Raw genomic sequence first — 26384 nt, forward strand, 5'->3', positions numbered from 1 at the left:
AGTGCAAAGATGCACACTTATTCCAAGGCATGTTATATGCAAACTCTTAAATAAATCCTTAATATTTAAATGACTTACATTTATTTCTACTTAAATTCAGTTAAAACTTGTAATGGTTTAGAGTGATTAATTTATACATATGAATCAATGCTAGATTAAAATAATGAAACACTGAGAGACAGGCAAAATTTAGAAAGTGGATGCTAAGCTGGATTAGGGCCTTCAAGTGGCAGCCAAGTCCCAGCAGTCGAAGGACTTAGGCTGACCTCAGGTTCCTCCCATTTCTACAGCTGGCAGAGACATCCGGACACCAGGCTGGCACAGGACAGAGCCTCTTGTCTGGGCCAGTCTTGGCAATACCGTTCCCTGTAGTCATAATTTGCCTATGGCCAGCTCCCAGACTCCCAGACTCCCTCTGGCCACAGCACCCACCCAGGCTGCAGGAAGCCTGGAAAGCCCGTGTTCCCTGCCTTTCCCCTGGCTCTGCCACGCTGCTCCGAGTACTGTAATACTCGTCACCTCCTTCCCAACAGCCAGATGTCAGAACCATCTACCCTAAACAACCCTCCTGGCAGCCACTGCCCACAGGACAATGGCCAAGTACTCCAGCCCAGCACCGGAGTCACTTCACAGATTGGCCTCACCTGCCGCCACTTCTGCTAACACACTTTAGTCACCCTGACTTCACTGTAATTCCCAGGACATGCCAGGCCTGCCCCCCTGCTGGCCTATGCAGAAATGGTTGCTTTGGAGATGGTGTGACTTTGAATCTATGTCCAATGCGGCTAGACCTAGGTGTAACGTCTGTGGGTGTTTCAGCTCACCTTTCAAAGCTTCCTTTGCTAAGGTATAAAGTGTGAGTAAGGCCTGCAAGGGTTGGAATGATGGGCTTTATATAATAAAGTGCTTAGGATGGTTCTGGGTATAGTAAGTGCTCATTAAACGGGAGCTGTTGTTAGTCTACGCCAGTTCAAGTACCCCATCATGGAAACCTTCCCAAATTCTCTGTTATGGCCAGTTCCTTGCTCATCTAACTTGACACTGTCATTGTTCTTGCTCATGCATTGATTGTCTGCAGACCTTTAGCACAGGGCCTGGTACCTGGCCACTCAGTCCGAGCTGGAGTACTCACTGAGTACTCACTGACCTGGTTCCCTCACACTCCCATTAAGTTGGCTTCTCTGTCTGCTTTCCCTCACAACATGAAGTGAGGACTTGGATTCTCAAGGCCAGATCCTTGGAATCAGACACTGAGGAGATCTCTGCCAATGGAAGGACTCATTACTCCATGGCCATGCCGAGGGGTGGAGGGCGGGGGGCTGTGATCATGGCCAAGCCTCTGACTGGTGCTGGAAATGTGAGCCCCAAGAACAGACAGTGCCATTCTCCAGGCGAAAGTTTCCCAACTACTTCTGGGTCCCCAGGCCCTGTGTGGAAAATACGTCCTTATTTCTTCATGAACTTATGCATAAAAATGTACGGGCGCGTGCTATGTCATAAAAGGGTTTGCACGGTGTGCTGGCTAGTGTTACATCAACTTGATAAGCTAGAGTCATCAGAGAGGAAGGGGCTGGAGTTGAGAAAATGCTTCCACAGGATCAGACCGTCGGCAAGCCTGTAAGGCATTTTTTTAATTGGTGATTGATACAGGAGAGCACCGCCCGTTGTGAGTGGGGTGACCCTGGGCCAGTGGCTCTGGGCTCTATAAGAAAGGTAGCTGAGCAAGCCATGAAGAAGCCAGTAAGAAACCCTCCTTATCCTGCCTCGGGTTCCTCCCCTGTTTGAGTTTCTGCCTTGACTTTCTCAACAGACTGTGATTCAGGATACGTAAACCAAATAAACCCTTTCCTCCCAAGTTGCTTTTGGCCATGGTGTTTTGTCACGGCAACAGTCACCCTAACTAAGGCATACAGGAAGCCTGCTGCAGGTGTCCCCACTGCTGGGGACCAGAACTCTTCTCCCAAATGTCTCCCAGTCTGCTGAAAGTCCAAGCTCCAATCCTCATGGGTCACCCTCATCCGCCCAAAGGAAAGCTTCCCTGTCACTTGAGACCTGGCTTTTGGTCCCCATCACCAGCCAAGTCTCTGGCCTCTTCTTGGCCCCAACCACACAATTCCTTGAAGCCTTGCAAATATTGCCATTTCTTGGATTCCTCTTCCTCCTTGTGATCCCAGTATAAGCTCAGCTTGCTCCCAGATCAAGGCCAGAGTACTGCCTGCTTTCCGGTGGCTCTGGCACTCCCCTCTGGTCACACTCTGCATGCCTGCCTCCTCCTCCACCCCACTGTCGGGCCTAGCCAAGAGGTGGTGTCCTATGCCCATCCCAGGCCTAAGGCAGGTCTGGCTTACCTTGGCACTCCTGTGTGTCTCCCAGGCTGGCTAGTGAGTAGCCGGGGTAGCAAAGACAGGAGTAGGAACCTACACTGTTGACACAGCGCCCTCTTCCTGCGCAGGGGTTCCTCAGACACTCGTTGTCATCTGACCGGAAGGAGGCAGGGAAGGAGGTCACGGAGGCCAGAGTGCCTTTCTCTGGGCATCCGCCAGCAAACTGCCCACACTAGCGGATGGTGCTGTGTGGCATGGGAGGGACAAGGGAGCAGAGGAGGCAGAGGTGGAGATGAAAGCCTCCAAGGCCCAAGTCACAGGCCAACCTGCCAGGGCCTCTTAGGAGTCCTTGGGTGACGGTCAGTGTTCCCCTCCCTGCCCATTTTCCCCTTCCTCAGTGGCTCCACAGTCATTTGCTCTCTCCCTCCAGCCCACAGTGAAGGTTTCTCCTTTGCACAAAAATACCGAACAGACAGGAATGATGCACCTGATGGCTTATCTTGGTTTCAAACATGTCCCCAAGGGGCAGCCCTGGTGAGGCCTTGATCAGCTCTGCAGGCAGAAACATGGCCACTTCCAGAGGGGTGGGTGGGATGCTAGTTCTGGCTGGGGAACCTTTCTCCTGGAGTCTGATGGCCCTCACAGCCTGGCCCTAGCCTAAATTAATATCTAGTTAGCTGTGTCCACAGGGACTACTTTTCTAAGCTCATGGACCACGGTACCTTACTTGGATCTTATGCAGCCTGGCCTCTTGACTCAGTCTCCACACTCTGTTCCTATTTGCCCCCACCACTCAGCAGACACAGGTCACCCTGTAAATACCGGTGCAGTAGTCCTGGCTGGGGTGGAGCCGGTAGCCAGGGTTGCAGAGACATCTGTATCCATCCGGCAGGTTCACACAGGTCCCAGGACCACAGATGTTGGAGGCCCCAGCAAAACATGGATCAAAGCCTGTGGAGACGGAGCGAGCAGAGGTGATGCCTGAGGGAAGGGTGCACAAAGGCACTAGAGCAGGGTGGGGAGAGAGCAGGGACAGGTCCAGGGACCTCAGAAAACCACTAGAAGTCTACCTACCTTTAGTATATCCTCTCGTACCAATGCATAACGTGGCTTCGGAAGACTCATGGGACCTGTGCCTGGTCTCTGAGCCACCTGGGTACATCCTCCTGACAGAGACCTAATGGCTTCTAACAACCCATACTCTGTACAAATGACCTCCTTACTCTCACCCTTACCCTCAATTTGGGCACAGCCCAAAGGACCAGTGCCACCCACCCCAGAAACTCTTACCTGTCTTCACACAGACTGGCAGACAGATCTAGTGAATAGGTTACATAGACTGAAGAAATTAGATTATTTTTCTTGTATCTCTAATATTAGAGAAGTACCTAACACTTATGAATGAATGAACGAACCAATAAGGGAACACTGTTTTCAACTGTGTCCACCTTGTTGTCTTATCCTATAACCCATATGCCTAGGCCTCCCTTCCTTTCCCCATCACTCTGAGAGAACCCAGAAGGCTCAGCAGGGTAGGTCAGAAGTGGCCCAGGTTGGTCCACAGAGGGGCACATTGCTAATGTGCACTGAACTGAATGCCTACAGCAGCCTGTGTGCCAGGTATCTTCTCTTTAACCTGTATACTAGCAGTCCCCAGCCAGATTCCAAAATGTCCGCTCCGAATGTGAGGTTGGAAGATGGCAGGCCAGCAGCTGGATCGGACGCAAGATCGAAGCTGCTGCTGGTGGCTTTTTCACCTGCATGGTTGAGGGCCACTGCCGGGCCCAGCCTGGCTGCACTGTACCATGGCCCTTCCTCCAGGAATATTTCAGTTATCAATCTCAGCACTCCCCAGTTGAGCCCCACGCACTCGGCCCTTCCTGCCTGCTTGGAAGGGGATGCTCCCTGGAGATTTCCTCTGAGTCCTGGGAGAGGCCAGCTGAGAACTCTCAGGAAAGCCAAGCCCCCATCCCACGTGTGACTTTCTCTGCACCAGGCTGCAGGCATTCCCCTTTCCCTGGAGGAAACCCAGAGCTCTAGTCACCTTGACTCCTACTCAAGGTGACCCTCTAGCTGAGAGCACAGCTAGCCCCTAGAGAGGTCAGGCAAGGGGGCACACAGGTGCATAGGAAACAGCGTGACAATACCACAGTGTTAACCTTGCTTCTCTTGAACCAAGTCCCCAGACAACGAGCCTTTGTAGAAGGCACATTCCACAGCCCCGTGGGTAGGCCAGGAATCTGCCCCACACCACCCCTCATCACTATGGCTGGTCAGAGGGAGCCAGATACAGATTCAGTACAGTGCAATGTAACTATGTTACACCCATTCTGTGGGCAGGTGACTGTCACTGCCAAGGCTCTCACTGGCTCTGTGCCCTCTCACCTTGCCTCCTACTCTATGAGCTCCCATTCTTCAAGAAGCCCCCCCCCCCACAATGCTCCAGGAACATCCACAGCTTCCCTGGGGGCCTCTGAGTAGGACCATCCCTCCAATGGGACGTTAGTGCCCAGGCAGGTCTCCTGTCTTTTCTAGGTGGGCTTTGTGGCCCTCTGTAGGATCAGGCCAGGACCACAGCTAGGCTGGAGTTGCTGGAGACTATTCATGTGGTTGAAGAGGCAAAAGAGAAACTCCATTCAGAGTCCTGCCTTGCAGTTTGGCTCTGGGCAACTACACCTCCCACAGGTGGGGGTAAAGAGCCTCCAAGGGCTACTGCGGCTACCTGGGGGACTCTGTGTCACCAGGACATGACTGGAGGGAGTCACTTTCTCTTCCTCTGGACTCTCTGGAATGCCCTGTCCAGGCAACGATGGTGTCGGTCTTCTGGTGGCCTCCCCTGGAGAGGACAGAGGGGAGGAAGTCAAGCCCATTGGCTAGCAGTGGCCTTTCTATGTTCTCTGATGTTCAGACTCCCAAGAACCAAAAGTGGCACCTAGGGCTTCCACCATCTACCCTCTCTTTTGGCATGTCTGGTCCCCCTCCTTGTAGCCAAAAAACCTGAGGAGTGCAGAAATGGCTACTTGTCTGAGGCTGGCCAGCTTGCGGGAGGCAGAACTGCCATCCCATCTCCCGATGCTCAATTTAACACTCGGTTTTCACTTGTAATGCGTCTTGCAGTTTACAAAATGGTGCTGCAAGTACAAGAACACCCAGTTGCCATGGGAGGCAGCCGGTGTCATGTCCACATCGTGGCAGGGAGAACTCAGCATCCTTGGCCCCGAGGCCAGCTCTGGTGAGAGGTCAGCTCAGGGTCAGGAAGTAAGCTAAGGTCGCTGGAGGAAAGAGCTTGGGACCCCACCAGGCTGCTACTTCAGCTAGGGCCTCCTCTTTGGCCTGATTTCCGTGCTGAGTGGCATCATGAGATTAAGAGAGTTTGGTGGGTAGGGAAAGATTTGCAAAGCATCCTGGGATCTCTTACTAACCGCACAGTCCCCTCAGGGACTCAGAGTTCCTTGAAAGAGTGTTCACATGCCGTATCACTCACCACCTCTGATCTGAACCCCACGGGTCAGTTCACAGGTAGTCATTCCACAACTGAAACTAAGGTCTCTCCCTCTCTCCCTTTTCTTCTCCCTGGGAGCTTCCAGGAGGAACTCACCTGGTATCCGGGCAGGTAGACGGGGAACACTGGTTGTGATCTGTGCAGAAAGGGAGGTTATTTAGGGGGTGCATCCTTTACACCTAGGACATGTTTCTTTCTCCCTCACTTAACCCACCTCCTTCCTGTCCAGCTCTCTCAGTTAAGTGAGTTTCTACTGCTGGCGTGTATTCTCTAGGCATTTTCGACCCACAATCTTCACTGACCAGCTCCACTTCCTTGTATGTTGTAGCTGTTAAATGTATGTCCTCTACTAGCTCAGTGTTAGCCACACAGCGGAACAATAGCATTTATCAGAGCTACGATCCTCATGTCATAGATGGAGTAACAGATTAATTAGATCATCCAGGGCCACAAGGCCAGTGTGGCAAAGCCAGGAGCCAGGACACTTGGTGTCTCTCACCACAGCTATGGACAGAGACAGATGGGGCACAGGGAAGCACAGGACAGAGGACAGAAAGGCATTGGGACATTGCTGGGACTGTGAAGACACAGATGGGAAGATTTGATTTGAGAGGACAGCATGTGGTTTTTTGTTTTGTTTTTGAGACGGGGTTTCTCTGTGTAACCCTGGCTGTCCTGGAACTTGCTCTGTAGACCAGGCTGGCCTCGAACTCAGAAATCCACCTGCCTCTGCCTCCCAAGTGCTGGGATTAAAGGTGTGCACCACCATGCCTGGCTTCAGCACATGGTTCTTAAGCTGGAAATCAAGGCTGCATGAGAAATGGGGCATGGAGACAGGTTAGCTCATCATCATCAGGAGATGAGCAGGAACCAACAGACTGGTCAAGGACTGGAGAAGCATAAAGCATATTCACTCCTCTAGAGGCTTCAGAGATGCTCAGTCTTGGATGCACAGGGGGATTCTGGGCCCAGGGAAGGGGGCCAAACGCCCTTTCCTCAGTGAAATGGTTTGAGGTATTCAGTCAAGCTTCTGCTTTCCCATGAGCTCCTCACAGAGGGTATATATTAAACAATCTCAGAGAACATGCCAGACTCAGGACCAGTTCTAAGTGTCACGCACAGCCTCAAGCTTGGGTGGCCGTCAAGACTAACTCCACAGTCGAATGGGTCCTTGACTCAACTTTGTGATCTCTCCAAGTGAACTCTGATATTTACTCCATCCTTCTTTTCTGCTCTCCTGAGACTATTCCCCGGGGTCTATGTCATTCTCTATGTCACCCTAATCCAATTCCCTGGCAGGAAGACTCACTCACCTGAATAGCCCGAGAGTCACCTGGGAAAAGAAGATAATAGCGTGAACTCCAGGAGGAGAGGCAGTGACCTTCTGCCCTTCCACTCAGGGCATGACTGTCTCACAATCTACACTCCACCCTGCAATCCCCAGCAAGATGAACAACACAGAGAGCGCAACTCTTTTTTATCTGCCTCAGCCTTTCAACTCTCTTTTGGGGCTGGCCACCCGGGAAATCCAAGGCTGGAGAGCATACAGGTAGCCTAGCTCACCTGTCAGTTGGAGAAAGGAAATCTCCTGCATTCCTTCCAGGTCTCCAGGGACAGAAGTCCCCCTCAGCCAACCTCATTAGACCTATAACAGACCTCCTTCTGCCTGTGGTCCTGATCACGCGGGTTACTCTCCATCTTCCCTGCTCTGGGCCATGAACTAAGGGAGAACTTCCAGGAAGGGAATGAGCTGCCTCTGTTAGGGCTAGTGTCCCACGTCTATGGCCACTGAGTTCTGTCCTTGCTTCTCTGTCCCAGATTCTTGGAGTAATTCTGGTCCTAACAGCTTCCTGGCCTCCTGTACTGCGTGACCCGGGCATGACCCTGTGGTTTCCAGAGCACTAGCTGGAGAACTCAAGCTCTTCCTGGCTGACACATCCTGAGCCCTAGGCATCTGTGCTGAAGTTACTGTTCTGAGTTTAAGGCCCAGGCAGGGAACTGTAAGGAGGATCCTGAGGTGTCTCCCCCAGCTCAGATACCTTTGTCAGGGAGGGTCTCAGCCTCAATCCAGGTGTCGGTGACTGCCCGGAGTTGTTGCCTCTCTGCTGCCCCAGGCAGAGGTCCACTGATCTCCTGTGTCTGTTCCCTTAAGGGGCTAGCCAGTTCCTCTTCCTCGGCTTTCCTCATGGACAGGCGGATGTCTGAGTTTGAGTAGGTATAACCATGGCCAGCAGGGCAGATCTCCCTGAAGGCCTCTGAAAAACCGACAAAGGATGAACCTAGCCATGCCATTCCTGCAAGAAGCCAGGGCCCCCTACCCCCTCCTTCCCTCAAGGGGACAAGACAGTTGTGGCTGCAAGGAGAGTCCCAGAGCCTTCTGTCTTGAAGGGGTCTATCCAGGCTGGGGAAATGGCCACTGGCTTTAAAGAAGTATCCTGGTGACCAGGACTGGGGTGAGGATGGGGTTACCTGTGCCAGGCAGGGGACACTTTTCACACTTGCTGCCCCAGGCTTTGCCCACACGGCTACAGCAACATATCTGCTTGGTGATCCGTTGTATCAAAGGCAGGGTGCAGGTGCCAGACCCCAGTGACCGGTAGCATAGTCCCTGTTGCATGGAGACTGCCTTGTCCGCTGCAACAGACAGGGCATGTGGGAACAGGCAGGTGGCCAGTGGGCAGAAGTGTGGTCAGCCACAGGCACTGAGACTAGCCTGGCTCATGTCTCACTCTGGAAGTTCCGATGCTCACTAGAGCTTTGGGAGGAATGGCCGCAGTGGACTGCTCCCATATCTCCTTGTGGTGTCTGCCTGATTAGGCCCTAGGTTCCCACACTTATGTGAGTGCAGGATCTGGGGACAGGGTTGTTTGTCTCCACCCTGAGGTCCACAGAGAGCCTTGCTGGGAAGACGGGACGAATTGAGTACCAAAGGCTTGCCAGAGAGCTTCGAGAACAGGGACCTTGCCTGGGTCGTCTTTGTCACTCGGAGCCATCCCTGTGTCTGATGTATATGGCTGCTTAATAATGCACGTTGAATGGATGCATGGATGGCTTATTTACTTAAACAACGGAGTACTGAATCCGGGTGTGTAGCTCAGTGTGAGAGCCCTTGCTTAGCATGTCTAAAGCCCTGGATTTCAGGGCCAGCACTACACATACACACATATACACAAGACCAAAACAAAACAAAACAAAACAAAACAAAACAAAACAAAACAACCACTGAAGCCATGCATCGTGTGGAGCTAAAAGCAAGTGGGTATTAAAAAACAGCCTCCTGCTTATTATCTCAGTAGGAAAAGATATGGCCAACCAGACTGAAAGGGATTTAAATCTGTAGAGGGCAAACCAGACTGTCAGAGGACAGAGGAGTGAGGAGACCAACAGCCAAAGTTGAGAATTAATGATTCTGATGCATCCTGGTCAGTTCCATTATCTGCTACCTGCTGAGCTGCACATCACCCTGGGCCTCAGCTTCTTAATGTGTAGAGTAAGGATGTGTAGAGAGTGTGCCATGGACTGTAAGCACTCGGGCTTACCTGGCATGTGTGCCAACGCTATAGAAAAGGACTTGTTCTCCACAGGTGCCCTTCATCCCTCTCCTTTGGCTGCTTCCTGATTGAAGGACTGAGGTTCATATCACTGGTTACAGTGATTGGGACAGGGACAGGCACTTGAGAAAGTAGGCCCCCTACTGCTCAGCCTGGGGCTTTTCTTGGGTTATTAGAAAACAGGTGCCCGTGTTCAGACCAAGAGTCTAGGGCCGAGAGCCTAGAGCATGTGGAGGCTACCTCTAAAGGAAACCAACACAGGAAACATCGAGGCAAGACTCCTGAGGGCATCGTGGGGACCTGGGTCCAACCAACAAGGTCATATTTGTCCCCTCTCTTGCTTCCCAGTTAAAGCAGTGTGAGTTGGGCTTCTGTGACCCCTGACTAAAGAAGCCTTCTTCACAGGGTCGTGGAGATGAAACACAGCAAGGCCCACAAGCACACCCTGGCAAAGGTCAGGTATGCACATGCATCCATCAGTCTCTGAGCCTTGCATCCTCAGGTGCAGTCTCTGCCTACAGTGGCCCCTTCCCTTGGGCTCCTGTGGGGACAGGCTCTATCCCTCTGAATCCCAAGGTGGAATATAAGGAAGCTGGGCTAGAGGCCTGAGATGGCTTCACTGCCCTACTCAGGTGGCAGGAAGTCACCAGCTTGCCTTCTCCACCTGCGGGGTGGGGAGGATGACTCCTTGGAGGAAGCTGGAGGGAGAGAAAATAAAGACAGGGTCCCCCTACTTCTCTATACTGCTGTATTGGGGTGGCTTCCTGGCATTCAGACATGTTGGGTGTTAAGCACCCTGATAAAGAATGCTTTGTTTTGTTACGTTATGTTTTTGTTTTTGTTTCAAGACAGAGTTTTGCTATGGGGCCTTAGATCTCTGCCTCCAGAATGCTGGGGATAAAGGCATGCACTACCATGCCCAGCCTGATAAAGAAACCTTAAGTGACCTGAAAAAGGAAAGACTATAAGGTCCTTGGGGTTTTGATGACATATTATTGCCACCACAAGCAGACCGCCGTGTTCTCCTATTCTGGTTCCCTTCCTTCCTGGGCTCTCTCTCACTGTCTCCTGTCCCTAGAGACGTCAGGTCCAGCACCCTTTCTACAGGCAACTTCCTCTGGGTGGCAGCAGTGTTTTGTTCCTCCCATGGCCTCTTCCCAGACCCAGTAGCAGACACTTGGCCAGCCAGAGAGCTCTGTGAGCTAGAGGTGGCCTTGTTCCTGAGGCCTTTAGGGTGCTCAGGCCTTCCTTCCCAAGAAAAGCCTCATATGAGCTGTGGTGTCATCTCTACTGTCTTGGAGGTGAAGAAGGGCCTGCCAGCCTGGGCCTCTCTCAGCTAGAAACTACAGAGGTTGCTGGAAACAGAGCCGCCAGGGTTTATGTGGGAATATACACACATCCATCCACAAGGCGAGGTCACAACTCATGTATATGTTCTTGGTTATGGAGATGCGGGCAAAAAGGACCATGGAGTAATGTAAGGATGCTGGAATACAGCAGTAACACTACTCTAGCATGGACATAAAAATATCACTTAGGGGCTGGAGAGATGGCTCAGTGGTTAAGAGCACGGGCTGCTCTTCCAGAGGACCGGGGTTTGAATCCCTGCACCCACATGGCAGCTCACAGCCATCTGTAACTCCAGTTTCAGGGGACCAAATGCCTCTGCAGACACCAGGTGCATACACATAGTATACAGACATACGTGCAAGCAAAACACCCATACACATTAAAAAGAAAAATCACTTGGCAGCCATGTGACCAGCTATGTTGCTAAGCTTGGATAATAGATCAATAGCAGCCATGGCTTAGTCAGAGACTTCAAAGCCGCAACACACACCTTCAAAGACAATGGGACAGCAAAAAGGATGAAATGACTAGAGAGAAAACCAAAACATGAATCCTGAAAAAGTTCTAGAAGAAAAGCCAGGAGTAGGAAGTGAGGCAGTAACCCCCAGTGCCAACAGAACACACATCAGTTTTGTATACTGGCCCTACTCCAAGCTGAGAGCAGACACTGGCTCTGGGCATGAGGCCAGGAGGTTTTGAGATATTTGCCACTCTGGGTCTGGACTGTGCCCTGGAGGGTGTCTCTCCCCGCTGGTCCCACCATCACTCACACACACAGCGGCTCCTCGATGGATCCAGCATCAGGCCAGGCCTGCAGGTACACAGGTAGCTGCCTCTGGTGTTGATACACTCAGAGTCCTTGCATAGACCCAGGGTCAGGCACTCATTGATATCTGCAGGGGTGGAGGAAGGTCAGGCACTCATTGATATCTGCAGGGGTGGAGGAAGGTCAGGCACTCATTGATATCTGCAGGGGTGGAGGAAGGTCAGGCACTCATTGATATCTGCAGGGGTGGAGGAAGGTCAGGCACTCATTGATATCTGCAGGGGTGGAGGAAGGTCAGGCACTCATTGATATCTGCAGGGGTGGAGGAAGGTCAGGCACTCATTGATATCTGCAGGGGTGGAGGAAGGTCAGGCACTCATTGATATCTGCAGGGGTGGAGGAAGGTCAGGCACTCATTGATATCTGCAGGGGTGGAGGAAGGTCAGGCACTCATTGATATCTGCAGGGGTGGAGGAGCATCCATCCAACTGAGGCCAGATGCTTGGGAGGGGGCTGCCATCCCATGCTCAGTGTGGGATCTCCCTGTGTGCCTTAGTTTTCTCACTCACAAAACATGGATCATGATAGTAACCACCCAACAATGCTGATAGTATAATTAAATAGAAAAATTGCAAATCGCTTCACTAACTGGCATATAGTAACCACCTTAGTTTGAAAGCTGGCACTTATGGAGTGCCTACTGTGTGCTTCATACTCCTATGGTATTTGAATATGATACCCCATTTAACCTTAGAGACAATTTTATCTGGTTCTTATGTTCTCATTTTATAGAAGATACGCTCTAGAAGTAACTTGCCCAGAGTGACTCAGCTCTTGGTGACTCTGGTAAGTGGCATGGGGACTGAGGAAACAGGCAGACAATACTGTCCAGATTGGAGGGGGCAAATGGGCAGCTAAGTCCCTTCTGGTTAGCGTTCTTCCAGAGCTCCTGAGCAGTTCTGTAGGGTTTGTCTGCAGGAAGCTGGAAGCAGGAGGCTGGGGGCGGGGCAGTGCTGAAGGGCTGGGGAAGAAGGGGCAGTGGTCAGCAGGAGGGTAGGAAGGCATGTGTCTGGTATTCCCCAGCCCCAAACAGGCTGCATGAACCCCCCAAACCATCAGAGGCTCCTGCCACTCAGATAAGAAAGGACAAAAGCTTCGTCCTGGTGTTTAAACCCTACTCCTATCCCCCCCCCCCCCCCCCCCCACTCCCCCGGAGCTGAGTACTGAACCCAGGGCCTTGGGCTTGCTAGACAAGCGCTCTACCAAGGAGCTAAATCCCCAACCTCTAAACTTCTTATGTTACAAAATGGGTGCTCAAACCCTCATACTCTGAGCTCAAGTTGGGGGCTGATCTTAGTGACGGTTCTTCTGTTGGTGACCGTAATGGTTACATTGATGTTGAACATGAAGCGCTTGGGAAAAGCCCCCGTTTCCAGAGCAGGATGTAATTTAGGTAGCCCAATGCCATCAGAACTACCTGCTCATCCTCAGACCTTGAGGAAATTAGCACGAGATGAGGCCACAAAAGATGGCCACCAAGAGGACATCCTTGGTAGAATGCCCCATGCAGCATGGGCACTTGAGTGATGCCATGGAGAGTTACAGGGGAGGGAGCCGGCCCATATACCTCCAGATAGTGGCCAGACATAGCTGAACACAAGCTGATTTGCCTCCCCTGTGCTTCAGAAGTTTCAGGGTTCCTTATCACCTCCTCCAGGGAGCCCTAAAGCATGACATGGTATCCAAGGCCCTCCCCGAGCCCATCAGTGAGCAGGTGGTTCTCACGAGACATTGTCACCTCCTGTGTGCATATATGCTGTTTGCCCAGTGTCCCTCAGATGCCCCAGTCAGCCCAAAATTTGCTTATCTTTCTCCCTGAGGGATCTGTGCCTGCTTCAGCTGGGCAATTTATGTTCACCTCTAGTGAACACAAACCTAATACTACCTCTTCTAGGAAGCCTTCCCTGGTCCAGCCTAGATTGGATTCTACCAGAGGGTACCATGCCACCCATCAAAAACCTTCTCTGGTTGGATTTAACTAGGTGTCTGTGTTCTCCTGGTCATGGAACTGGGTCTTCCCCATCCGGTGTACTTAACAGCTAGCTCAGACTGGGTGTGGCACCCAGCTTGTGTACACAAATACACACCCTGGCCCCATTCTCTTGTTCTCCATCACTTCATTGCGATTTTAGCTCCACTTAGGTGGAAATGTCTCCTGTTCCCGGGAGACCAGCCTGAGAGTGGATGTGTAGGGTTTCTGGCCATGGTTCAAATGGAAGTGGGTAAGGATGGGTGGCCCCAGCACCGTGGATCTCTCAGCACCCTCACGTTAGTCCTGATGTTCTAAAATCCTCAGGACCAGCCCCTCCCAAAGCTCCCCGAAACTGGGGCTTAAAGGTGTACAATAGAGGCCTCCTAGGCAGGTACAAGTGCTCATCCTTTCTGGGGTGCATGTTGTCCCAGCATTAGCGGATGAAATCACGCCCCCTCCACTGCCCCTGCTTCACCCAGCCCTGGGGTCATCCTTACCTTGGCAGTGGCTGAGGTTCAGTCTCTTATACCCTTGGGGACACTCCAGCTGGCCATTTTCTATTACCGGGAAGGCTGAGGGATGAAGATACAGATAGATGTCATGGGAGGGCCTTTGAGCTCATCTACCTAGTGGTCAGTCTGGCTGTCCCATGAGCTAAGTAGCCTGAGTTCCTCCAAACATCTCCCTGGGCAGCTGTTGTGCCTTGCTTTCGCTGGGATCCTCCTGGCTTGTCATGCTTTCTTGAAGACCATATTGAGTGAAATGAATGAGGCACAGAAAGACAAACACAGCCTGATCTCATATCTCTGTGGAATATGAGAGAAGGCAAAGCCACAGAACCAAAGTGGGATATGGTGGTTATTGGGAGCTGTGGAGGAGTCGGGAGTGGTTTGGGAGTTGGTAGTCTAAGACTGTGAATTTCAGGACAGGTCAGATGACTCAGCAAGCAAAAGCGCCTGCTGCCAAGCCTGATGACCTGAGTTCAAGCCCCGGGACCCACGTGTTGGAAGGAGAGAAGCAACTCCCACAGTAGTCCTCTGACCTCCACATCGCATGCCGTGGCATACGCATCATACATGAGCATGAACACAGACAAAACAAACAAACAAATACATGAAAAAAAAACTAAAGTTATAAATTTCAGAAGGGAGGACTAAGTTCAAGCGACCTACTATGCAATATGGCAACTATAATAAGGCATTACATACTTGAAAATGACTGAGAGATTTTAAACAGTCTCACCCTTCCCTCAAATAAACACAAAAATAATTGAGCCAATTGGCATGCATATCAATGCAAAGCAACACACGTATTTTGTGTCTGTGCATATGTATGTGTGGCATATGTATATGTTTGTATATGTTCCGGGGTGTGGGTGTGATGCACGGAGGTGTGTGTCCATGTAGGTGCATGCATAGGACAGAAGTCCATGCTGACTATTTTCTTTAAATATTAACTACTGTATACTGTATTCTCATTTCAAACTATCATGTGTAATATATATGTGTATATATATATATATATATATATATATATATATATATTGCAGTAAGAAAATATTTTTAGAAACTGAAGTGATGCTTTTTACCCACAATTCCAGCACCCAGAAGGCTGAAGCAACAGGATCACCTCAAGTTCAAGGCCAGCCTGAGACAGAACCTAAGACCCTGCCCATCTCATACAACAAAAGTAATTTGTTTTTTTAAATACTGAAAAAAATCATTTCTCATCTGAGTTTATACCACCTATATAGCTATATTATTGTAGACAGTATATATTCTACCACATTTTGCAATATAACATGGTCAGACATGCTTTGTTGGTTTTATTAATTTTTCTGTTTGGAAATAATCATAGATACACAGGAGGCATCTGAATGCAGAATGGCCAACAGGAAATGATATCAGTATTTTGATGCTAACACACATCCTGCTGGTCCCACAACATCCCTCTTGTGTCACAGAGACAAAAAGCCCCTATTGATACCAAATAGGAAAAGGGAAAACATCTACATTGTTTTAGAGTGGCGGTCCAGTGAGCGTGCCCGCGTTGATGAGGGAGGGAGGAAGGGGGAGGGGGAGGGAGGGGGAGGGAAGAGAGAAAGGGAGAGCCTGAGTTCATAATTCCTAAGCTAAGAAGAGAGACGATGAGCTGGCTCAGTGGCTCTGCACACTTACCACCAAGCCTGACAACCTCAATTCAATCCTGAGGAGCCACATGATGGAAAGAGAGTACTGATACTCTCGCTCCAGGGGATCCAACGCCCTCTAGTGGCCTCTACAGGTCACCCAGGAGCACATACCAACACATAGAGGCACAGAGACACAATTGAAAATAAAATGACATATTTAAAAATATGCGCTGGGCGTTGGTGGCGCACACCTTTAATCCCAGCACTCGGGAGGCAGAGGCAGGGGGATCTCTGTGAGTTCGAGGCTAGCCTGGGCTGCCAAGTGAGTTCCAGGAAAGGCACAAAGCTACACAGGGAAACCTTGTCTCGAAAACAAACAAACAAACAAACAAACAAACAAAATGCAATTTTGCTGGGCATGGTGGTTCACACCTTAATCAGGAGACAGAGGCAGGCAGATCGCTGTGATTTCAAGACCACTCTGGTCTACACAGTGAGACTGCCCCCCACCCCCAAGGAGGAGGAAGAGGAAGAAGATTGATAATTTCAATTGTCCAGCCAAGTTTGAGAGACTTGGTGCTCACATATGTTTTGTTCTTAGTACTGAAGACAGAACTCAGGGCCTTGTATTTCCACTAAACTAAATTCCAATTCCTCTTACCCCAACCCTTTGTTTTTTTTTTTTTTTTTTTAAGACTGGGTCTCACCGTGTGGTGCAGGACAGACACAAACTCTCTACCTCCACCTGCTTCAGTCTCCCAAATGTTAGGAATCTAAGTGTGTGCTACCATGCCTGGCCTACACATGTTTTTCTAAGCACACAGCTTTTACTTATTAGCCACTTCTTGGGGGCATTTAGGGTAAGGTTTGTTATCAATGGCAGCAGATAGAATTTTGCATCTCACATAGTCTCTTCAGCCAGTTGGCTTTTGCTGTACATGTCAGGTCATATGCGGTAGGCCATTTTTTCCACTTCGTGCTCTGGCTGATGACAGGTCATTATAAGAAGTGTTGATGCTGTGCCTCTCGTGACTGCTTATGATTACATCATTAGCAGTTTCTTGGGACCACAGGGTCTTAGCAGGGGTTTTCTGGAGTCCATTCCTCTGCTCTGTCAGGACTGATTTAGTTCATGCCAGGCAATATATAAGTCCAGGAAGCAGAGCAATAGGAACCACAGTAATCACAACATGACTAAGTTGGAGGTGCCAGTTGCCTGGGCACCCGACCCCAGGACATGTTGTATGCCAAGCATGACATGTGACAGTCTGACATCGGGACAGATCAAGTGTGGACAAACACTAACCAGTAAAGCTTAATGTTTTCTTCACTACTAAAAATATAAGTTGAGGTTCTAATATTGAATGACAAGACCCATCTTCTCTGAAGTTTCATGTGGGGCTGAAGGTCTGGACTAGGACTTCTCTTGGACTGCTAAGTGTGGCTTCTGGAACACTGAGAGGGAGACAGAAGGCTGGGAGTGAAGCTGGGGACATACACGTCCCTAGACAGGGGCCTGATGGTATGTGCTGAGGACAGAAGGGAAGGGGAATGAGAGGACACTGTCGGGAGAAAGAAGCAAGGCTGGCAGACTAAACGCAGGCAGCAGACGTTACGAAGAGCAGAAGGTAGGAAAGAATAACACAGAGTACGTGCCAGGGGCTGAGGAGTGATGCCCAGTTAGCGAGGACAATGGCCACACTGTCCTGTCTGGTTATCACAACAGTAAATGTCAGGAAGGCTTTTATCCCCATTTTCCAGAGTAGAAAAGCACAGCCCAGGGAGGTAAGAAGGCTGGCGGGGACTGAGTCAGGGTTGAAGGCAGATTTCTGCCACAAAGGCCAGAGAGACAGACAGACGACAGACAGAGAAAGGAGAGGAAAGCAAGAGGAGGAGGAAGAGGAGGCGAGAAGGGGAACACAGGTTTCAATATGCCAGAGGCCAGGGCAGTATCGCCTCCTAGATGCCAAGAGGGAGCAGAAGAGAAGTCAGGCAGAGCTATGCTTTCTGGGCAATTGGGAGAGGAGTTGGGAGAGCTAGGTTAGAGCTGTGAACAAGAGGAGCACCAAGCCGGGCGGTGGTGGCGCACGCCTGTAATCCCAGAATCCAAGCACTCGGGAGGCAGAGCCAGGCGGATCTCTGTGAGTTCGAGGCCAGCCTGGTCTACAGAGCGAGAGCCAGGAAAGGCGCAAAGCTACACAGAGAAACTCTGTCTCGAAAAACCAAAAAAAAAAAAAAGAGAGAGAGAGAGAGAGAGAGAGAGAGAGAGAGAGAGAGAGAGAGAGAGAGAGAGAGAGAGAAGCACCAGCTGCTGGATTCTGAGGAAAGCTGTGGGAGCCCAGGCCATGTATGCTGAGAGGACCCGGCTTCTGTCACACAGAAGTGCAGACTGTCTCTACAATGGAGATCCTGCACAGTCACACAGATGTGCAGGCTGCCTCTGCAATGGAGATCCTGCACAGTCACACAGATGTGCAGGCTGCCTCTGCAATGGAGATCCTGCACAGTCACACAGATGGGCAGGCTGCCTCTGCAATGGAGATCCTGCACAGTCACACAGATGTGCAGGCTGCCTCTACGATGGAGATCCTGCTCTAGAAGGAGACTCTCCTCTCACTGGGTTGAGGAGGAAACAGTGGATTGGCAGTGCTTCCTGAGGCAAGCTTCTAGAGAGAAATAACTGCCAACCTCTATCTCCAGTGGATCTCCCAATTTTGGCCAATAGCCTCCACATCAAACGAGGTGTTTCCATATATTTCCATATCTTTCCTCAACCTTCCAGAATGACCCATAAGGGCTAGTTCCCAGCTTCTGTGAAAACAAGTCTAGCATCAGTCCTGAAAAGAAAAACCAGCTTCAATCTCCTTGGGAGAAGGAGCAGACGTGCAAACAGCCACAAGGCCTGGGGTGAGAATTCAGCAGCCACCACACTGTGTGACTCGCAGGGGTGAGGGAGGCAGGTGTCCCTTCCAAATGTCCCCAGGGTACCAGTCTTCCCTGATCATAACATTGAACGTGTGTTGTGGCCATTAGCCTGCCTGTCTGTCTCCCTTCCAGAGCATAAGCTCTGTGAGGACAGGGACCCCATCTCTAGTGCCCAGTACCCGTAGCGGTCTGGAGATTCAGATCAAATAGAAACAAATAATCATAGCAAATCCCGAAACAGACTTGCTGCAGACAAGGCCCTATTGTAGGGCTTTACATAGCGATGTCTTTAATCTTTATAATAGCCCTTGGGGGTGCTTCGTAGTCTTGCCCCCATTTCATAGAGTGAACAGAAGCAGGCAGAAGCTAGAAGTAGCTTAAGGTCAGCCAGTGGGAGGATGGAGCTGGCATTATGAATGCCGGAAGGCTGGCTACAGAGCTGAAATTCAGAGCCATCACCTACTGCTTCAGATAAACAAATGCATGAATCCATGGCAAGCCTCAGGGACTGTACACAGAGAACTCTGGGGTCTAATGAGGGTATAGGAAGATATCAGGCCGGCAGGAAGGAAGGCTGCCACCATTCCCAGGGACCTTCCCCCACAAAAGCGTCAGGATGGTCAGGAGGCCAGAAGATCTCATTGGATGATTGACAAGTGCGTGGCATACTGAATCACCACTCAGAGTCATCAGAGGGAAACGTGAAGAGCCACACCGGGTCAAGAATGTAACAACAGCTCAGAGGAGAGGATTTGTGATCGAGAGATCTATCTGGAAAGAGAAGGTGGCTACACTGGCTAGAGAGATGGCTCAGAGGTTAAGAACGTTTGCTGCTTTGGCAGAAGACCCAGGTTCGATTCCCAGCACCAACAAGAAGGTTTACAACCGTCTGTAACTCCCGCCCTGGGGATCTAACACCCTCTTCTGGCCTCCCCTGGTACTGCATGCATGTGGTGCACAGACATGTTCAGACATACAAGCAGATAAAACACACACACGCATACAAATAAATGAACAGAGAAGGTGGCTACAATGTGACTCCAGTGGACATGTCAAGGACATGGGGAGCTTCAGTGCCCTTACAGTTGGTATTCTGACACCTGACCAAAATATCTCTTAAGGGCCCAGTCAGGATCAACCTGAACTCTAAACATCTGAACCAGGTAAGGCAGATGTGGGTAACTTTTCTGCTATAGAAAAAGGACTGTGTGGCTCTGGGCATTTCAGTTCAATGCCTTTGCCTTTGCCTTTGCCCATCCCCTGATGCTTCCTCTTGCTCACAGGTGGGGCAAAAGAACAGAGAACCCAGGACTGTAGTCTGCCTTGCCCTGCTAATTCCATCCCTTAGCTTCTGGGACTCCCAAGGAGTCCTCAACAAAAACAAACTAATTGCAGAGACAACTTTGGCCCCGATTCCCCAAGCAGAGCTGGGAGGAGGCAGAAGAGGCATGTCTGGCCATCGGGCTATTTACACTATGCCAATGTCAGCCAGCGATGACAGGTACGCATAGTGGGGAAATATGGAGGGTGCCTGATGCATCACTTCCCCAGAGAATAGACTCACATCTGGCCCGGGAGGCCAAGCTTGGGCTTCTGAACTGGCTGGAGGCTTGCCCCGGATTTGCACACCTCAAGCAGGGGGGTGTGCTGGAGTGTAACTGTACTCCTCTGGTAGAAATGGTATGGGAGCCCACGGCAGCCAGACACACAACTAATTCCTGGCTTCACCCCAATTTGGAGCATATTTCTTACTCTCTTTCAGCCTGTAGTTCAGCTATAGAAGTGGGGGTGAAAATTTAGTTTGTAGGGATGCTGTGATGATTCACTTTGCTGAAACAATGAATGTCGGACGGAACTTCAAAACTGGCTCAGTCCCGGGAGTTAGTTCCCCTTCCCTCCCCTGCCCCGTCCTTCCCCTGTGCTGCCCTTCTTCCTTGCTTCCTTCTCTTCTTCCTTCCTTTCCCCTTTAGTTGCTTTTCATCATGGTGCTTTACCATGGCAACAGAAAAGTAACTGATATGGAAGATGGCAAGCTCTTCCTCATGGAGCTGTGGCAAACTCTAAATGAGCATGTGAGTCTATGAACAATACATCTTAGCAATGACCATACTGTCCACGAAGTGCCGTGGCTCCCCTCAATGAGAATGCACATTTCCCTCAAAGATGGTCCCCATCTATTTCCTCAGAGAGGCAAGAGGGCCAATGTCATTACAGATAGCAAGGTGGAGAAGGCTCTGGGCTGACTGTGGCTCACGCAGAGTCTACCCAGTCACCCTTGCTCCAGCCCTTCCTGGAGTAGGTCAGAGATGCCACATGTCACAGTCCTGTCCCTGCAAAGCAGGGAGGCTGCTCACTAAGCCTGGGACACAATCCCCAGGAGGCTTCAAATCCTTTGGAAGAAGTTCTCAGAACACCGCCCAGCCACAGATAATACTTTCTCAGCTTGACTGGAATTCAGGAAATCCCATTTCCCTAGGATGGGGGACTGGTGTCTCAACTCGGGTTCTGGAGAAGAGAAAAGACGCTACCCCAGTACAGTTGTTCCCCAAGCTGAGGTCCTCCAGCTTTTAAATGCCCGAGCCAGAGCTCTAGAAATCCACCTACAGACAATGAATTACAGAGCACCAGAAGCAAGAGTCAAGAAAAGACAGACCTAGGCCCCAGATCCTTCTGAACGATGGATATGGTATTCCATGACACCGGGAGGCATTATTAGGATTCACTGCAATCTGAAGGCCTTCTAGATCTCTAAAGAAACAGTTGCCAGGGGTGATGTTGACAATACTATCATTGCTGCTGGGACTTGCCCTAAGGCTCTCTGCCCCAATCTCCCCAAACCCTCACAGACCCAACTTTCCCCAGGACTGATATCACAGAACTACCCCCATAACACTCCTTATGGGATAAAGCTTTCGTCCTGTGAACTACCGATAAATCTTAACCACGCACATAGGCCCTCATCCTCTCAAGTCAAGCTACTTCCCCACCTCCAAAACACCTGTTCTTGACAGGTAGGACTCTTGCAGGAAGGATCTTGGTACCTCCAGGCACAGGGCGTTCTATTGCTGGGCATTTGCAGTCTCTGGTAAGTTGCATCCTTTTCTCAGCTTCAAGTTGAGCTCTGCTTTCCAGAAACATCTACCCTCTTACTTTGTTCTCCTTAGGATCCCTCAGAAACAGCCTCCCTCCTTCTATACAGGGCAATTATTTGAGCATGCCTCCATTAACACTTAGGCCTGGGTTACACTCTGCCAACTTGCCTGCCTGCCAATTTGGATGGATGGGCATGATCCTTCATGCACAAGTCACTCATGAAATACGAGGCTGGTGTGCACACTCCCGGGATGCCTCCCAGTCCAGTGCCCTAGGTTGTGTCTCTCGTAAGCAGGTCCAGATCTGCTAGCTTTTGAGTGTTTTGAGTGCTAAATTTACTTGTCCTCACTCTGCAATCTTAGATGGGTTCTTCAGCCTCCTTGGGGCTGTGTTTCCCCATCTGGTAAATGGGCTTCAAGACCCCCAGCTTGTACAAATTAAATGAGACAATGTAGGGACAGTGACAGTTCAGCAAGTGGCAGGCACTAATGTTCACAAGATGCTGTCTTTCTGGAAGGACAGAGGGACAGAGTCTGCAGTGCCTGGAGAGCCAGGGAGGGGGCCTGGATTCGAAGGTCAACTCATCCCAGGCCAGGCAGATGGAAAGACTTTCTCCTGGCAAACAGCTGAAGCCCACCACTGCCGGTCTGGAGCCAAGTGCCAGCCCCACCCGTGCCAGCAAAGGGGCCTTGGGGTTGACACAGCCAGTGCCAAGCCTGATGAGGCAGCTGCCAACTTTCCAGTTAACACAGATGTCTGTCTTATATGGAAACTCAAAAATATGGCCTTAATCAAAGTGGCTCTCGAAAGCAGTGTGTTCCCAGACTCTGGCAGGACACTGAAGAGTCTCTGGGCTGGGACTTTTTACTAACTCCCAAGGGGTCAGGAAGGCAGGGATTGGGCTAAATCCCAGAGGTCACTGGGGGACATGCTGCACCACTCACTCAGTGGGAGGAGAAAGGAAAGGTTCATAGTAGGTCTAGACCGGCTCTTAGAGCCATCTCCTTGAGGAATGGGGCTCTGAAATTCCTCTGGAAGAAGAGGGAATCGTCTGTGTTGTTGGAACTGAGAATTTAAGGCAGTCCTTTCGTATATTAGAAAGAGTAGCATTCTATAGTGACTATCTTCAACAGTCCGGCACGGAGCCTCGAAAGACCAATAGGACCTGGGGGAAAGCCATGGAGTCATGTGGGTCCTCGGTTGCCCATCCTCTCGCTGACATCATGACTCGATGCTGCCGTCGGGGAAGACAAAGCTTTCCCTAGGGGACACAGTCCCATTTTATCAGAGGCGAAAGAAAAGGAAAGCCACCAAAGATGAGAATGTTCTAGAATCCAGAAGTTCTGCTTTTCTTGCCAAACATCCCCCAAACTCATTCAGCAGCGTCTTTTGTCCTCCGACGCTTGCACAGTAGCTTGTTTGTCAGGCCACTTAAAGAAACACTCCTGCGAGCCCTGGGGTAAGGTGTGGCGCTAGATGTCTTGGCCAACGGTCAACACAAACAAGGTTCCTGAATGCCTTGCCCCTTCCCCATACAGTGCTCTGCTGCACTGTCGTGTGCTTGAAATGTTTATGTTGCCCTGGTCTTTGTTATTTCTTGCTCGGTATGCCAGATGCTTGCCATTCCAGGGTCTGTACCCTGCTGCCCAGCTCGCTGAGCTGTGTCAAGCACTTGGTGGGGAGAGGAGAAGGTTGGGGCACCACCTGAGAGATGCAGAGAAGGAGCTGAGTTTTGAGTGTGCCTATGGAGGTTCAGTCTGTGCTTTGCACTGTCACATACATGTAGTACAACTGATCCAAAGATCTTCTCCCATGCCCACTGCGGCTGACGTCCAGGCCCTGAATGGTCAAAGATGGCCAGCTCTACTAGGATCCAGGTCCTTGGTTAACCATTGAGTCAATCTTATAAGACTGGCACACAGACCGTGAGTGGGGTAGGAAGGCAGGCAAACAGCCCCCAAAGTACAAATGTTGGTCTTCTCACTCATCCCCACCTTCCAAGTGAGGATGTCCTTTAGAACTGGTATTATGGTCACTGTGAACACCAGCTCCTGCTAAGAGGAGCAGGCCAAGGATCTCTCACTGACCACCACAGCAATCCCTACCTACAGCCTGCATCTCTGCATCCTGAACAAGCAGGGTCCTATGCTCCTGCTTAAATCCCATAACCAGTAGATGTCTGGGGCCCAGAGAGCGGGCTCAACCATAGATGATTGCCGCCAAGCCCGATGACCTGTGTGCAGGAGCCAGCCTATACAATGCACTGAGAATCCCTGCATGCCTCACTCCGGGAACCATTGCTCCGAGCTTCTTAGTCTCACCTACAAATACAATTCCCTAGGATGGCTAAATTCTTCCCCATCCTGTGTGTCACCTCCTCTAAGAAGCTATATCCCTGATTCACAGCTTCAGCCAGTGCTCCTGACCCCTCAGTGTACAGATAGGCAAGTTGTATACAGTACAAAAGCACCGCATCTAATGCTGTCACCGACACTGTAGATTTGCACATTTATGAAGATGGCTCTGGTCATAGGGAAGGATTCCCTTTCCTAATTTGTACAAAAGTGCCCCAGGACTCACCAGTAGCCCAGCTGCACTGTCTGTTCCCCACAGCACACAGTACTGGTCCAGATGCTACACTAGGCTATTTCTAAAGCCAACCTACAGCCCATGAGGCTACAAGTTTGGAGAAGGGAGGCATTGCTTCTACCCCATTCTCCATGGTCCACTCAGAGCCTTCACACCAAATGTGTCTTCATTAGTGATAATACTTGTGGACTAAATCAAAGAAGTCCCAAGACTTGGCTTGAGGAGGCAAAACAAGAAAAGTGGCATATGCATACAAAATGTCCCTAGCTTTTTGCAGAGTCCCTGAGTAGACTGATAAGTTTCTCCCAAGGTCAGTTTGTCCCTTCTCTATTTCTTGGGGAGACATCATCATCATCATCATCCTCATCCTCATCCTCAATACACAGCCTCCCCTCAGTATCCATGAGAGATTGACTCCAGAACCCCCACAGCTATCAAAACCTGTGGCTACTCAAGTCTCTTATACAAAGTGGCATAGTATATAACCTATGTCAATCCTCTCATACAACTTTAAGTCACTTCTAAATTGATTATAATATTTTAATCATATGTAAATTATGTGCAAATTAGCACGATATAGTTTTTAGGGACTATGACAAGAAAAAAAGTCTTGTGTGTAGAGACCCAACTGTATGGTAAACAAGGTGTTAGGGGTTAGGCGAACAAGGCTCATGTGACTGCTGTAGACACAGGATCCCAGACCGGAGAGGAGGGGAGGAAGCTATAACAGCATGTGATCACCTAGAAAGTACTTCATTTTGTGTGGGTTCGGCATCAGGTTCGGTGAAAAGCAAATTCAAGTTTTACTTTTTGGAACTTGAATTGTCCTTCAAATATTTTTTTAATTAATTACCTTTTTATTTATTTTTGTGTGTGGGCATGTGCATGTATGTGAGTGTGAGAATCTCACGCAGGGCATGTGGAGGTCACAGGACAATGCATGAAGGCAGCTCTTCCACCATGTGGGTCCCAGGGATTGAACTCAGGTTGTCAGGCTTAGTGGCAGGTGCTAAGCCATCTCACTTAGATGAAGTGAACTTAGAAAGAAAGGCCGTGTCTTTCTAATCTTTTTGACCTGAGATTGGTTGAATCTGCAGTTACAGAATTGGAGATACGGAGGGTCATCTATAACATGTACCATGTAGTCCCTCTCATGTACTAACCATAGCAACCCTCTAGGGCTGACACTATTACCCTTCTGCCAGACTTCACAAGAGAGAGGGCCAAGGCAGAGAGTGGTAAGGAGGCAGAGCAGAGACTGGCTCCTGACACACGTGTTGGATGCGAAAGCCTCTGAGCTGAATACATCCCTTTGCTGTTTCACAGAAACACACCGTCCTGTGAAACCATCTGCACTTACTTTTAGTGTGGAAAATGTAGTCACGGCTGTACTGTTGAGTCTGATGCTGGGAACAGCCCCGCTCCTCCCACCTTTGGGCTGTGTTCCAGGCCCCCCACAAAACCAGCTCACAGAGCTGACTGCTGACAGGCAAGAAGAATACATGCCAGGTCCAGGCCCAGGAATGAGGCCTGGGGGTGGGGGTTGAGGACAGGGAGACAGACTAAGTAGGCAGAAGCCATACTCAGGCACAGGCATTTGGTCACCCCTTCCAGACGTCAGGATAAGACCTCTGGGAGAGGTGTAAATGGGGTTTTGCTCGCTGAATCCTCCGTGCCTGGCACATAAGAGGCATCCAGCCAATATCTGCTGAGTGAACAAATGAATGAACGAATGTGTGTTGAGATTTACCCAATCATCCAAAAGGGGGCAAGGGACTGGGGCTCTCACTCTCAACTGAGGTTGAGAGCATTTTCAGACAGGCACCCACCTTTGTCCAGGAGGGGAGAAGGAGGCCCAAGGCTCTCAGAGAAAAGAAGGAGACATTCTAGGATCCTGGGGCCTAGGTACAGGTATATGTGAGAGGGTGGAAGGGGTCCATCACTGGCTGACATCCCTACAATCTACTGCAAAAGTGGGATCCCCACACAGACTACCAGGCTGAGCGGAGACCTAGCTGCTGGGCAGAAGGGCTGAGCTGGCTCCTTGAGACACATCTGGAAATACTACTGGGCCTTGGAAACCCCTGGTGGTGAGGGATGGGGGTGGAGTGCTTCCCCCTA

General features: G+C 50.4%; 1 protein-coding gene across 3 annotated transcripts in view; it reads right to left on the bottom strand.

The window, feature by feature from the left end:
• Positions 1-26384, bottom strand: part of Ltbp2 (latent transforming growth factor beta binding protein 2) — an 88255-nt gene that overhangs the window by 17186 nt on the left and 44685 nt on the right. For 2 of the 3 annotated variants that reach the window (XM_036206008.1, XM_036206006.1), the window contains exons 9-17: positions 14023-14097; positions 11498-11620; positions 8296-8460; positions 7866-8081; positions 7140-7159; positions 5923-5962; positions 5047-5160; positions 3147-3275; positions 2349-2477 (exon numbers count right to left, since the gene is read on the bottom strand). In XM_036206008.1, coding sequence (XP_036061901.1) covers positions 2349-2477; positions 3147-3275; positions 5047-5160; positions 5923-5962; positions 7140-7159; positions 7866-8081; positions 8296-8460; positions 11498-11620; positions 14023-14097 — 1011 coding nt within the window. The remainder of the gene's footprint in view (positions 1-2348; positions 2478-3146; positions 3276-5046; positions 5161-5922; positions 5963-7139; positions 7160-7865; positions 8082-8295; positions 8461-11497; positions 11621-14022; positions 14098-26384) is intronic. The other variant, XM_036206009.1, reaches the window with a different exon arrangement.

The sequence above is a fragment of the Onychomys torridus genome, chromosome 14 (assembly GCF_903995425.1).
Source record: "Onychomys torridus chromosome 14, mOncTor1.1, whole genome shotgun sequence".
Classification (NCBI taxonomy): Eukaryota; Metazoa; Chordata; class Mammalia; order Rodentia; family Cricetidae; genus Onychomys; species Onychomys torridus.